General features: G+C 36.3%; 2 protein-coding genes across 7 annotated transcripts in view; one reads left to right on the forward strand and one right to left on the reverse strand.

Annotated features, from left to right (window-relative positions):
• Nucleotides 1-15,826, reverse strand: part of LOC125682302 (TBC1 domain family member 1-like) — a 50,891-nt gene that overhangs the window by 19,588 nt on the left and 15,477 nt on the right. For 3 of the 6 annotated variants that reach the window (XM_056155215.1, XM_056155213.1, XM_048922783.2), the window contains exons 1-4: nt 9,212-9,512; nt 4,006-4,689; nt 3,773-3,865; nt 2,999-3,116 (exon numbers count right to left, since the gene is read on the reverse strand). In XM_056155215.1, the coding sequence (XP_056011190.1) occupies nt 2,999-3,116; nt 3,773-3,865; nt 4,006-4,689; nt 9,212-9,379 (1,063 nt within the window). In that variant the 5' untranslated portion in view covers nt 9,380-9,512. Of the gene's footprint in view, nt 1-2,998; nt 3,117-3,772; nt 3,866-4,005; nt 4,690-9,211; nt 9,513-15,826 lie in introns of those variants that run through there. The other 3 variants (XM_048922781.2, XM_048922780.2, XM_048922779.2) reach the window with 1 other exon arrangement.
• The window catches only part of LOC130051926 (uncharacterized), a 9,377-nt gene continuing 7,834 nt past the window's right edge, over nt 14,284-15,826 (forward strand). Inside the window, exon 1 of the mRNA XM_056155217.1 lies at nt 14,284-15,826. This exon is cut by the window's right edge and continues 5,977 nt beyond it. The gene's annotated coding sequence lies outside the window, so the exon portion shown is untranslated.

Consider the following 15,826-nt stretch of genomic DNA (forward strand, 5'->3'; position numbering starts at 1 on the left):
CAACATGGTGTAGAATTTGTGACTATATGTGACTATATATATATCGATTGATTTTTTATCCACGTTTACTTTTTCAAAACTTTTATAATCATTCTGTAAAGCATTTCTATGCACAAGACAAAATCATTGTAAACTTCAAAGTACAGCCAATAAACCGAGGAAATCCGAAAAAAAGATTTTCTTTCAACTCGCAATTTCAATTTTTAACTAGCATTTAGCGAGTATTTCTCCTTAATTTTGTTGCCTGTATTGTGGCCCCACCCTACCCCAGGGGTCATGATTTTAACAAACTTGCATCTCCACTATGTCAGGAACCTTTTATGTAAATTTCAGCTTTTCTGGCTCAGTGGTTCTTAAAAAGATTTTTAAATGGTTCCATCCTAATTTTGTATGTTTGTGATTATCTCCCCTTTGAATGGAGCATGGCCTTTCACTACAACAAATGTGAATCCCCTTCATCCAAAGATGATTTGTTCCGAGTTTGATTGAAATTGGCCCAGTGGTTCTGGGGAAGAAGATTTTTATATATACAGTGAAACTTCTCCAAACCGGCCCCTCTGAAAACCGGTTCTCTCTGAATATCGGCCAATTTTCAAAGTCCCAGCAGAAACCTTAACATTTCCTTACAAAGAAAGTCTCACAAAACCGGCCACCCCTGAAAACCGGACATCGGCCACTTTTTAAAGTACAATTGTTAACAAACATGTGTAAATTACCCTTATAATACAGGCCACTATTTGAAGACTAGAAAATTTTGGCCAGAGGGGTGATTAAGACTGGCCAGGTATGAAAAATGACTGACCTACTGGCCAGGTGGGAAATTATCAACCCGAGGTGTGAAAAACACCAGTGGCCTGTATAAGTTCTATAGTTTACCTGTGCTGTCCAGGGTGTTAATTGGTGCTTGGCTAATCCAAGTGACCCTTTCAAATTTCTGTATGAAATGTTATAAACAGATATGCACATATTGAATGAATACAATCAATACGCCATATTGTTGCACCATGGATATAAGCGGTAGTTAATAAACAACAAACCCATGACTGTTAAAGATAATTTTCAATAGATAAATGATTTTTGGGGGCTTTCAATAGACTTAAAATTCCTAAGAAACATCTAAATTAGAATTATATATTTAGTACTGCACTTTTCAAAAATGTCAAAACAAATTTGTTAACGATATAAGCAATGGACGTAAACAGAGTTTTTATAGGTAAGAGGACTTCCAATGATAGGCCTCTGTGTTTTCTTTATGTATCCTGTTATATATTTTTAGTTAAAATTAGATGATTGCAACAAGGCTCTTTCTTGTAATAATTACCTGTAGGTACAAGTGGACTAGTTTGATCTCCACTGATAATTGATCAAAGATCCCAGTATCAAAGTGAGCAGTACCTACTCTGTACCTACTCTGTGTATTAATTGCAGCAATCAAATGGCTATGTGTTTGTTTTGTTTATTAAAACATAAGCTGAAATTCTACATAAATGCTGCTAGTCTACAAATTTCTATACATATATCAAATGCAGTTTTATTTAAACTGACTGTTTTCCATTATCTATGTATGTCAATGTAAAAATGTTTATTCATGTTTAATTAGTTTTAGTGCTATAAATTGAAAATAAACATGACAGTAAATTATTTTGTTTTATTTCCAATAGTGAAATAATAGTCCTTGAACACCATATTATATGGTTTGTGGTGTGTCAATGAAATATTTAATAAAAATTGAGCTGAAATGTCTCTAAATGCTAAATTCTCGGTATACCGGCCACCCCTCTAAACCGGCCGTTTTTTCCGGTCCGACAGCTGGCCGGTTTAGAGAAGTTTCACTGTATATCAGCATGTATAATTTTGATCCCTTATTGTGGCCCTATCATACCCCTGGTGGCCATGATCTGAGCAAATTTGAATTTACTTTATATCAGGAAGCTTTCAGGTAAATCTCCACTCTTCTGGCTCCTTGGTTCTTGAGAAGAAGATTTTCAAAGATTTTCTTCATAATTATATTCGCATGTGTAACTTTGATCCCCTATTGTGGCACAAACATATCCCCAGGGGTCATGCTTTTTACGAACTTAAATCTCCACTATGTCAGGAAGCTTTCATGTAAATTTCAGCTTTTCTGGCTCAGTGGTTCTTGACAAGAATGACCCCACCCTATTTTTGCATTTTTGTGATTATCTCCCCTTTGAAGGGAACGTGGCCCTTTCTGTGAACAAACTTAAAAATGAATCCCCATCACCCAAGTTTGGTAGAAATTGGTCCAGTGGTTCTGGAGATGATGAAAATGTGAAAAGTTTATACCACCGCTGACAGACAACGGACAAATTTTGATCAGAAAAGCTCATTGAGCCTTCGGCTCAGGTGAGCTAAAAACCTTTACTGAAACATGCGAACATTGTGTGCTAAATGATATAGTTGAGTTCATTAACATTGAAGGTAAATATTATCTAACATATGAGACATACTTGACTAATTTGGGAAAAAATACAACTTTACATAGCATTTATTCTGTTTCAATTGTTTTCCATACTTGAATGAGTGAATAATCTAAATTTTTTCTGCTACAACAACAACAAAATCTCAGGAATTGATTTTATTTAATAAAAAAAAAAAACGGAAAAAAATAACAAGGTGTCTTGCTTGATTTTACTAGATATTGTCGGAGAAGCTGTGCTGGTAAATGTTGCGACAGATGGACAGAACAAACAAATATTCCCCCCTGAGGGCAACTTCCCATATTGCAGATAAAATTTGAAATAAAGCATTAAATCTGAACACTATCTTACTTTTATTATCAAAATGGTAAAAATGCAAATGTTGTACATGTAACTTATAACACACTGTTAGAAAATCTTTTCAGACAGTTGTCAACAGCTTTAACGATCTAGTGTTTCTCTAGAACACTCGTTTCAGTGAGATTTCTGAGATTTGTGTGGACAGTCTGGTCCACAAAGTGACAGTGTTGGTTTAACATTACTGATAAAATACATACCATTGATTTCCTGACAAAGACGGTGGAGTTGATGAAGAGGACACATTATACAGATCTGCTGTCGCTGCTCATAAGCACTGCGGAATGCTGATCTTAGAACCATCATTATCTCATCCACCTACAAACAAACCCTTGTGAATAAAATACTCTGATCCACCTATAAACATACCCTCGAGAATTAAGAAAAAATCTGATCCACTATAAACTTACTCTCATGATTAAAATAAAATCTGATCCACCTATAACCATACCCTTGTAGGTTAAAGAAATCCAACCCACACTACAAACCCAATCATGTGCCTGTCTCATTGGACAAATCATGGAAACTTTCAAATAAAATGCTTAATCCGGAAATGAAACTGCTTATGAAAATTTCAAAATTGTATTTTACTGATATAGTTTTACCAATATCTCATTAATTTTTCATACACATTGGTTCAAAGTAATTTACTTGAAATGCCAAATATACATAAGTGGACAGAAGGAGTGGATCAATACTTATAAAAATAGAGAGGAGTGGATCAATACTTACAAAAAAATAGAGAGGAGTGGATCAATACTTACAAAAAAATAGAGGAGTGGATCAATACTTACAAAAATAGAGAGGAGTGGATCAATACTTACAAAAATAGAGAGGAGTGGATCAATACTTACAAGGATGGAAAGGAGTGGATCAAAACTTACAAGGATGGAGAGGAGTGGATCAAAACTTACAAGGATAGAAAGGGGTGAATCAATATTAACAAGGATAAAAAGGATTGAATCAATACTTACAATGGTGAAATTATGACATTTCATCAGATAACACACAAAGACATTTCCGTTCTCTCTGGCAATGAATCCAAAAGTGTCAGATTTTTCCTTCCCCTGATAAAGAAGAGCAAAAGTAGTGCTAAATGTAAAACCACATATTGATGCATATATCAACACATAATAACCAAGCAACACAGAGTATACTTTATGTTTTAATATTTTGATACTTTTTTCCTAATAATTGATATTCTAACCTGTGAAACAGAGGCGATGTCCTTAAACTGCTTCTCCAGTATAGTATGTTTTTTGTCCAGACTTATTAGTGAAATCTCACTACCCCCCAGTCTGAAAAGCATTGCCCTGTTAGGATCACTAGAACTTTCACTAGTACTGTCGATAGGTTCATTAAAGTGTACATGAAGATCTTTAGCATTCCCATCCCCATTCCCTGCTGTGTTAGGACAATCACAAAGGTCCTCTTTGGAATTGTCTGAACTGTACTGACCAAAAGAGTTCACTAGACTACCAGACGAATTCTCCAGTACATTCTCGGAGGAGCTGAACTCGTCCGTACTGTTGCTCGGACTGTCGGTTTGTATTCCTGAACTGAGGGCCTGTTTCTCGAGCTCGTTCTCGGTTACAGTGACGGAACTCTCTAGATTGGCTGGCAAACTTTTGACACTGACCCCGCTGCCATGTCGCTTCCTTTCTATTTCAGTCTCTCGCTGTTTTAATTTTCTTTCCAGTCTCTGTTTCTCCAAGCGATTGCACATTTTGTCGACCTGATCACAAGTGATCTTTTTTGTGTTCAGTTTAGCCTTGCCGAGATACAGAACTTCATAAAAAGCTTTAGCTGGTTCATTCATTTTGTTTTCACCCATGTCCACAAACAGGTCTCTTCTGGTGGCTTCCTGGATTGTGCTGAACAGTTCAGGGACCTACAAAGAAATGCTTGACTTAGGAAATCTTCACTTACTCATGCAAATGTCTTTGTGCTTTATACTGGCCAATACACTACAACAGTTTTCTATTTAGGCCTATGGAGTAATCACAAGTTCAGCATCTCTCCATTCTGGCTGAAATCAATGGAATACATGTATATACAGCGCTTTCTTTTCCTCCAATTGTTTTCTTTGGAAATACAATTACTCCAGTATGTTTACATGAAGGACATCAAATGACTGCTTATAAATTTGAGAGTGTTTGTTATTACTGATGTTGTAATGTTACTTCCTCCCCGGCTTCTCTACAGCACACCTGTACGGTACATTTCTTTCATGTTAACACTTTCTTGAATGTTTTCTTTTACTCTTAACTTTTGACTTCCCACTTTTGTCACTTGAAATTAAGATGTACTGTAACAGGAAAAATAGTTTCCACAACTATTGTTTGTTAGTTACTGGGATCCTCTACCTCAAGTTCATCATTTAAATCACAAAAGACAAGCCTAATATATTTTGTGAATTAAACAGAAAAATCACCAACTTGGGGGGAAAAAAAAGTAAAGTGTCGTTAGATATCTCGCATGATTTCACTGCATGCACTGACCTTGATCTTGGTGACATGACCTTGAATGAAAGTCTTGGAAACATATTCAAAGTGTTTTGTGAAAGAATCCTGATACAACTTAGTTGTTACTCTAAATTTGACCAATATGACCTAGATATAAAAGTGATATGAAAATGAACGTGAAGATGAAGTCTTCCTGTCATTTTCAGAATTCTGACATATAATTATCATGGTTTTCAAACGAGCATGAAATTTCATTAATCCAATGGAACTTGTTCTCCATGTAAGGGTTTGAGCCATTTGTTTTGTTTTTTTTGCTCTCTATGAATTGTGCTATTCTTATCATGTCCTCTAAAAACAAAACTTAATATGGTTTCTATAGTTGTATTACACATGTAAATGTTGTTTATAAACTTAGCAGATGTTGAGTAAGCATATAGGAAAATAACAGATCATGGACGACCAGTCACAGAAATTTGTACTCAAAAGATAGTAACATGATTCTGTCATCTTCAGATGTGTTCATTAATCAGAACATCCCTTGAATTACTGCAATTGAAGAATTAAAGCAGGTTCCGGCAAAGAAGTAGAGACATTTTCTATACCGTAAAGTATCGAGTATTGTGCGCAGTTTTTTCCAGAATTTCTTACCCAGAAAGTGGGGGGTGCGCACAATCCATGGGACTAAATATAAAATCCTTTTTTTACAGGTTTTAGTTCATGTCACCAGTGACGATTTTCGCTGTCATAGCTCTTGTCAGTTTGCTCTATGCAAAATACTGCCGGGTTTTAATCGCGTTATTTGTATGCTAATGCACGTATAGCAATTACAAGCACCTAGACTGAACATTTACATACTAAATTATTTTGAAAACAAGTGTTTGAAAACAAACTTCGTATTTTCTTGGTTGCCGCCGCCATATTTGTTTACCGGGTAAACTTGTGGTCGGCCCGGCTAATATAAACTAGTACCTATATGACAGTACGGCAGTGAATGGCCGCTAAGTAGGACTGAAAGAAAAGAAATAAATTCATTTTTCTTCGTAATTTGTTGTTTATTTAATATACGCTCCTGTTGAAGCTGTATTATTTTGGATTAATTTATGAAGAAAGGCAACTTGGAAAAATCGGTAGGTACAGTGTATATGCGTATACTCAGAAGTATCGGTAGTTACGGACACAAATAATGCGTGAATACAAATTTTTGAATTCATCCTGCGGAATTTAACCTTAATTTCTGAAATTTGCACACTCATTCTATCAATTTTTTTAATGCGCACAATACATAGGACTAAGGTTTTTCCAGACATTTTTTTTTCAAAGTGGGGGGTGCGCATTGTACACAAGTGCGCAAAATACTCGATACTTTACGGTAGTCATCTGGCCCAGAAAATAGATGATTTCAGTAGGAGTCCCAAAATCTGGCATTCAAATAAGGAATACATAAGTAAATCCAGACTACATTTAATTTGATCCAAAATTGCTTTGTGTTGTATGACAGGAGCATTAAGTTGGCATAAAATTGCCAAAAAATGCAAAAATCAATGAAAATTTTCATAAATTCAGGGGGTTTTCCTTTCAGAAAACATACAGCCCATGCGTCGAGCAAATTTATATTCAAACACATTTTTCATCTTCTCTTAATACACAATATATATTAATTTCATTTTGCTCGACGGATGGGCACATCTTTTCCTAAGCAATAATCTGGATGAAATTTAACAGCTATCAAGCTCTTTTTGAAAAATTCATGACGTAATAATGCTATAAAATAAGAAATAACTTTGATTTAAGTTGAGATAGTATACTTGGCATGTATCTAACTTATTCAAAACACAGATCAAGCTTGATTCAAGACACATTTAAATCGGAGACTTTTTGGGGGCCTTTTTATGTACAGAATCGTACCTTGTTCTTTCACCCCTGCCAATGCACTCTGAATGCTAATATGAGTTTTACAGTTCAACTTCAAGGAACCGTAATAAGTCTTTTTTGCCAATGAAAACTTTGTTTAGAGATGCTTGATGTCAACATGTCAGATGATTTTTGATTTTGGTGTTTATCATAATAATAATCTAAAGTTTCCCTAATGTTCATTCATGAAAATGTGTGATTATAAAATACGAATAGCTGAAATGATCCCACAAGTACTGTATTTAAATTTTGAAATAGCCCTTTTGTCACCTTTCAGAAACAATCTCAGCTGTGCGAAGAAATTGAATCACGCACCACAACCGTAATAAGGCTCAATATCCATTAATATTAGAGTCTTAATTATCTAGAAATAATGAGTTTGACATGATCTGTTCTATAAGATAAAATAGAATTTACTGTTTCATTAAAGCTTTTCTGTATATAGTCCTATTAAGTCCTCGAGTCTCAAGAGCACATTTGACTTTGATGACCTTTATTATGTTTTGCTTCCTGAACTACTGATAAAAACAACACAATCATTTCCCACTCTCCTCTAAACCTGTTTATCAGTTTCTTATCCAGTGTGGGTCCTCCATCCTAACAAAGAGACTCTAGTTAATTATTATGTAGAAGTCACATATGAAATCAGATAAGTTGACACACACTCAATGTCAAATGCATTTACAAGCTCACTCCATTCAATCACATTGTCCATAAAGTCTTCACATTGGAGAAAGGAACTTACAGCTTACAACTTCCTATGAGATCAATAGGTCAAATTGTACTTGGGGAATAATTAGTAGACATCTATAAACATTGATAACAGGTACCAATGAATATCAATATGTCAGATCAAGAGAGCCCCCCCCCCCCCCCCCCCCGACTGTCCAATGTATGTGAATCTGTCCTTTGTTAAAAACTGTTGCAGTAAAGGAATAAATATCTACTATCTATGTTATATGGGGGTGTTAAAAAATGGGATAAATTGCATAATAAGTTGATCAAGTAAATATTACTTCATTGTTTTCATACCCCCCCCCCCCCCTCCCTTCCCAATAATATCTAATTATTATTCTTCAAATATACCTTTCTAAATTAAGTTGAAAGGTCACTTTCAGGTTAATGTACAGTTGTATATTGAGAATTATAAACCATAAAATATCAGATTTACTGCTGACAAAGGTAAAAGTCAACATACATAACTCACAGGCAATTGCATCGCTGGGGTCGAACTTACTATTAAAGAGTACTCTTGTCTGTGATATAATTATAAATTAAATGAGATTAAATCGTACACATCCAGACAGATCTAGTGTACAATAAAAACAATAAACCACCTGAATCAACTCAATCACAGTCTTGGTGTTACAGGTTGATGATAATGAAACTAAAACAACTCATACTATATATACACTTGTAGTCACATTTCAGAACACTTCTATTCTCTCCTTTTCTATCATGCAATTCTTTAAGATATTCCCTGCTTAATGTTAATGTCATTGATGACCACAAGTACCATAATTTTCTGAACCATCAAAAGATCAATGTACATTTATGGACAAAAAACAATTGTTATAATGGTTGTGTAAAGTACTTGTAGATTGTTCATAATTAATTCTCCATTCCTCTGCTCTGCATAATATACCTTAAATTATCAATAAGCCATCTTCAAAACAAAACAAATTTCATTTGCTACAACAAGAGTCCTCTTTTTAGTAAGGAGTGGGTTGGAAAGTAAAGTCTCCGTGCCTCATTTTTCAGGAAACCAGTATACTCAGCTTTAACAATCAATAAGCTGACAAAACCACTCACACCAAAGCAACTTTCCATGGCATGTTTTGAAAACACATGATATTTTGATTAAAAAAAAAGAATTTAAATAACAAAGGACAAAAATGACACAATAAAAAAAAAAAAAACTTCAAAAGGACAGATTTGGATGAGTCAGCTGTGTTAGAGCAAATCAGCAATTTTCTAAGGATGGTCTAACAATTTTAAGAGCAGCCTCTATTAAGCCTCCAATGTAACTTTGCCTACCTTGTCACAGAGTTCTTCAAATTCACATGGCTTCTCAAACGAAACCTGCTTACTAGCTTTAAAATTCTGACGCCTGGTCGCCGTGGATTTCCTACAAGATTCTATTGGATGAATTCGGTCCAACTGACCATTTCCCTGCCCTGGCTTTGGGGCCATGATTAGCATCATAGTAAAATCTGTCCACAGTCTAACTTTTGCCTCCCTATTATGCTATCTAGATGCACCCTCTTTATATGTACACATGTATCACGATACAGAGTCAATAGGAAATCCTTTCATACAGTCTGTCAAGTTTTTATCACACACAATTTTATCCTGATACGTCATCCAATCAACATCCAGCTAGGTCACATTTAATCTACATGTACAATTTTTTGCTGTGAGTTTGTAAACAATGTGTAAGTACCAGTATTTGCTAAGCATCTAAATATGGAATGCATGTGTCTCTTAATAACACAGCTCTATTTTAATGATGTCAGCTTCTAACAGAAAATACAAAACAGAAATTATTTTTAGTATTCCGTATCTCCCACCTTAAATGAAAGCAAAAATATTCATGGAATACATCTGAAATATCTTTACCTCCTCCAATAATGAAACTTTTTATTCAAATAAAAAGGAAACTTGACTGTAGAGAATTTAAGACTTGCTTGCCCAAAAGTTTCATCCAAGTGACAGTTCATTCATTGTTTGGACAGGTAAATTCATTCAAATGTCCAAATGATGGTTCATTCATTGTTTGGACAGGTAAATTCATTCAAATGTCCAACATGCAAGAATCAAATATCAAAACCTCTGACTTGACGGAAACACACGCATTTTTCTGGTGAGTTTAACATGCAGGGCATTTGATGTACCCCTTCAAAATCTGGACATTTGGAAAAATTATCCTTCAACAACCTTGAACTTTTACCTTTAACCTTGAAAGTCAATAGCAATCCAAATTCTTTCAAATTTTGAAAAATTCCCTATTAATATTTGGAGTCTAACCTAATTGAGTATAATACTTTTTAAAATATTGGATTATCTCCCATTAAGAACAATTCGTGTAAGTTTGCATCGAATGATAATTCCAAAATCATTTTTTTTTTTACATCGCATACCTTGCGAGAGAACACAAATCTCCTACTTCATCCTGAGTGAAGAACAATAAAACCCTCCCTTCTCATACACCAAAAACTGACCACTGCTTCTGGCCACTGCTGACTAGTATGTAAAACACTCACTATGAAAAAAGGGTACTTCACATAAATCTATCATACACGACAAGTTATTGCAGGCACTAAACATTTATGAGAACTGACTTGGTAGTACTAAGAATAATTCTTTTCATAGCCTCTGCATAGTGCATCAACATTCACTTTTGTCAAAAATTGAGTGTACAGACTGAAACTTCTCCAAATTGGCCCCTCAGAAAACCAGTTCTCCCTGAATATCGGCCGATTTTCAAAGTTCCAGCAGAAATCTTAACATTTCCTTACAAAGAAAGTCTTACAAAACCGGCCACCCCTGAAAACCGGACATCCACCACTTTTTAAAGTTATTAACAAACATGTGTAATTTACCCTCATCATACTGGCCACTTTTTGAAGAGGAGAAAATTTTGGCCAGAGGTTGATCAAAATCATCCAGGTGTGCAAATTGACTGACCAACTAGCCAGGTGGGAAATTATCAACTGGAGGTGTGAAAAACACAAGTGGCCTCTTTAATTTCTATTGTTTACCAGTGTGCTGTCAAGGGTGTTAATTGACACTTAGCTTATCCAAAAGACCCTTCCAAATTCTGTACAAAATGTATAAAACAGTTAGGAACATATTGTAAGGGGAGAACATTTTTTTATGAAAAAAATAAGTTGTATCAGATGGGATTCGAACCGGGTGCCGAGATGCGGTCGCGTGTGATGGACGATAGGCGTTAACCTCTGCGCCATTGATACTTTGCAACTGCATAGATATTTTTGGTATTTTGTGTGTCTGATAATTATTGTAAAATTAATTATAATTGACTTTTAAGAGTATTATATTTTATTAATTTTGATAAAAATATCTCTTGTTGAGTTAAAATAATTTCGTGTAATATTTTTCACACTTATGTGTGTAAGGTATTATAGGAGATTCTTAGCTAAACAATGCTGTTAGGAAGCGGAATTCGATATTTAATGTAGCATTTTCTTTCATCAGACATATAGAATTGAGAACTAGGTTATAGCTTAATGTTTTTTATTTATACTTAATGGGAGAATATAATTGAGTTTTACATACATGTACTTCGGTGACACAACGGTGTTTGAGTTATATGTGTGTTTCAGTATATTTACAGTGTTTATTTTATTAATAGGTCTACATGTAGGTGATTAGTGTATTGCGTTGACCTTGACCTGTCATTGTGGCTATTTTTTGGGCCGGATATTGCGTGCCTTGTTTATAGGTTTGTGAACTTTGCGTATTCGCAACCTTTTTCTATTTTGCAATTGCTATTTGCTCATGTTGCTAATTATGCATGTTTATATTAATATATGTACTACATATGAATTCTTGTGTAGGAAATATGTTTGTATATATGATTGAGGTCAAGCAAATATTATACATTGGTTAAGTCACTAGCACAAATTGTAATGTGTTTTTATTTATTTATATTTATAGGAGCACTGTCATTGATTGATTATATTACACTACAACTGTGAATAAACGGTGAAAAGAACTTGTGTGTTACAAATGGCGTCGTGGACAGGATTCACATCGATTTAGTGTTCGTGTGACAGTGTGCAATACTCGACGAGTCATGGAGCAGCTCATCCAAGGCCTCGTTGACAAAGTTAAGGCCTTAGAAGCCAGGGAGACACAGGAACATCAGGCAAACCTGGATATGAAGAAGGAGTTGCACCAACTTCAGAAAAAATTAAAATCTTACGAGGAGAAGGAGTTTAGAGAGAAACCTGCACCAGTTGTGTATGTGAAAAGTGAGAGGAAATTTAAAAAATTCAGTGGACGTCCTGAGAAAGATCCGGATCCGGATGTCAACGATTGGATAACCGAAATGAGGGAACACGTAAGAGCAATAACACCCAAAGACGGTCATGCAGATTTTGTGATGGACCATTTGGCTGGTAGCGCTAAAACAGAAGTCCGCTTGCTTCCTATAGAGCAACGGAAAACCGGCGAGGAAATATTAAACATTTTAGAGCAAATTTTTGTCACTAAAGATACTGTTTCACAATTACTACAGAAATTCTACCAACGGGATCAAAAAGACAGTGAAACGCTTGAAAATTACTCACGTGTACTACTGCAGATGATGGAACGAATCAACAGACGAGTCGACAAGAAAATGCAAATTTCGGACATTAATATAACCGAACGTTTCATAGATGGAATCAAAGACAGAACAGTCGGTCAAAAACTTAGAAAGATCGTAGTTGAAAAAGGACCTATTCCATTTCAAGAATTTCGTTTGCGTATGTTGAAATGGGTAGATGACAACCCCCCGAAAGAGCGGAAAGTGTGTGCTTCAGCATCAGTGTCAACAGAACGCACAGACGCATTGAAGGAACTTTTGCAAAAACAACAATTTATGCTTGAAAAACAACAGGAACAAATTAACGCATTACAAAACACACTAGAGAAGGTGAACGACAGAAAACCATAATCTAGCCCGAATGGACGAGGACGAGGCAAAGGGAACAACAAGGACATTGTTTGTTATACGTGTGCTGGTAAAGGACACTTTGCTAGTGACTGTCCCAGTCGTCCCAATAAAAAGAGCAAACCGAAGAGTGACCCAAACGGAAAGCCCCCACAGTAGCGAGCCATCTGGTGGAGGGTCAGGACGAAGGCTCAACAGACAACATTAAAAATAAAATTCAAAATGCAGTCAGGGACTGTCCGGTGACATCAGTGGAAATAAATGGACATAGTGTTGAATGTTTATTGGATACAGGAGCAGAGGTGTCAACAGTCTCAGAACTATTTTATAATCAGTTTCTCCAGAAAACTAGTATAATGGACACTACCAAGTTTTTACGACTTACTGCTGCGAATCAGGAGCAAATTCCATATTTAGGATATATAGAAGTGACTCTAAAAATACAAGATAGTATGTTCAGTAACGTGGGCATGTTAGTTGAAACTGTGACAAAAGACCCAAATACTATTCAAGTGATATTAGGATGTAATGTGTTAAAGAACATCAGAACTTCAGAACATTCTTGTTCATTAATGGATAACCCAGTATGGAATAATGTCATGTCTGTCTTAACTTTAGCCGACAAGGAAAACTCTGTAAAAATTGGACTTGTTAAAGTTGCTGGTACAGAGTGCGTTAGAATTCCCGCTAATTAGATGAAAGTTGTTGTGGGATCTACAAGACAAAACAAGCGGAACGAACCCTACACTGCAGTTGTACAGGCTGTCACTGCAGAGAATGGATCTCTACCGAGAAACGCCATGGTGATAGACACTCTTGGTGTTGTTGACAATGGAAGAATTCCTGTTAGGATAATAAACATTGGGCATGAAGACGTTTGGATTCAACCAAAAAGTCGCATCGGTACGTTACACCTTGTTGATATTTTGAAATCCACAGAGGATGAATATGTTGTTGACATTGAGAAATCTGAAATCAACATCCGTAGAGTTTCAACGTCGCCTTATACAGATTCATTTGATGTTGAAAACATTTTATCTGACTTGGATGTGGGACATGAAACATTCACAACAGAACAAAAGGATCAACTACGTGAACTGTTTGTCAAACATCATGATGTTTTCGCCAAAACTGACGGAGACTTAGGATATACACAAACTGTCACTCATCCTATTACCTTGACAAACGATCAACCAGTAAAAATTCCTCATCGTAGGATACCACCAAATCAGATAGTGGAAGTGAAACAACACATAGAAAACTTACTAAATCAAGTAATAATCCGCAAGAACATCAGTCCTTACGCATCGCCTGTGGTGATAGTTAGAAACAAGAGGTACTGTGAGCAATGATCACTAAGAATACCCCCCGCTTACCCCAATCTCCCAAAGGATGTTGGTAATAGGTATAAACTACCTCTTTTCTGAGTGTAAAAAACAAATGGCATGACAAACCGAACCATATTGCTACTTCAATGTCCAGTGCACGTGACCTTTGACCTTTTGACCCCAAAATCGATAGGGAACATCTTCATCTCATGGGTAGTCCATATGTATGATATGGTGACTGTAGGTGGAAAGGATAACGCTTTAGAGCCCGGAAACCATATTGCTACTTCGATGTCCAGTGTGCTTGACCTTTGACCTTTTGACCCCAAAATTGATAGGGAACATCTTCATCCCATGGGTAGTCCATATGTATGATATGGTGACTGTAGGTGGAAAGGATAATGCTTTAGAGCCCGGAAACCATATTGCTACTTCGATGTCCAGTGCGCGTGACCTTTGACCTTTTGACCCCAAAATCGATAGGGAACATCTTCATCCCATGGGTAGTCCATATATATGATATGGTGACGGTAGGTGGAAAGGATAATGCTTTAGAGCCCGGAAACCATTGCGTCTACAGACGGACGGACGGACGGACGGACAGACAGACGGATAACCCGATTCCTATATACCCCCCCCCCCCCCCCGCAACTTGTTGCGGGGGGTATAAAAAGGACAATAGTATCAGACTCTGTGTAGATTATAGAGCTCTCAATACGAAAACGATAAAGGATGCGTACCCTTTACCGAGGATAGAAGAAGCATTAGATGTGTTGAATGGAGCCAAATACTTCAGTAGCATAGATCTGATACAAGGATATCATCAAGTGGCCGTCAAAACTGAGGATATTCCAAAGATTCCATTCCGAGTAGGAACTGGAGGACTGTTTGAGTATGTGAGAATGCCGTTCGGTTTGTGTAACAGTCCGGCAACGTTCCAAAGACTGATTGAAGCGTGTCTCGGTGATGAAAACTTTGATATTCTTGTTCTGTATTTAGATGACATTTTGGTATTTTCACGGACTATAGAAGAACACATTCTTAGACTGGACAAAGTGTTTACCAAACTTAAGTTACATGGACTTAAAGTGAAAATGTCAAAGTGTCATTTCTTCCAGAAGGAGGTTAGGTTCTTAGGACATATTGTATCCGAGAACGGAGTCGCAACCGACCCAGATAAAACAACAGTAATGCAATCATAGCCCATTTCAGTCACTGAAAAACAACTACGTTCATTCCTTGGACTGGCTAGTTATTATCGTAAGTTTGTACAGGGATTTGCCAGTTTCGCATCTCCTCTCCATTCCTTATTGTCTAAACCGAAAAACACCCAAATTGAAATCTGAACAATTTCAAGCACTATGGATTGAAGAGTGTATTCAGGCATTCAAAACATTGAAAGAGAGACTTACGACTGCACCAGTGTTGGGATTTCCTGATTTCACTCGAGAATTCATCTTGGAGACAGACGCTAGTCTTTGAAGGTCTTGGAGCCGTTTTGTCGCAAGAGACACCAAATGGTAAAGTAGTGATTGCCTACGCATCAAGATCACTCAGGAAAGCAGAGAAAAACATGGAGAAATATAGTTCTATGAAACTGGAATTATTAGCACTCAAGTGGTCAGTTAGCGAAAAATTTTGGGA

This window comes from Ostrea edulis, chromosome 2, assembly GCF_947568905.1.
Source record: "Ostrea edulis chromosome 2, xbOstEdul1.1, whole genome shotgun sequence".
Lineage (NCBI taxonomy): Eukaryota > Metazoa > Mollusca > Bivalvia > Ostreida > Ostreidae > Ostrea > Ostrea edulis.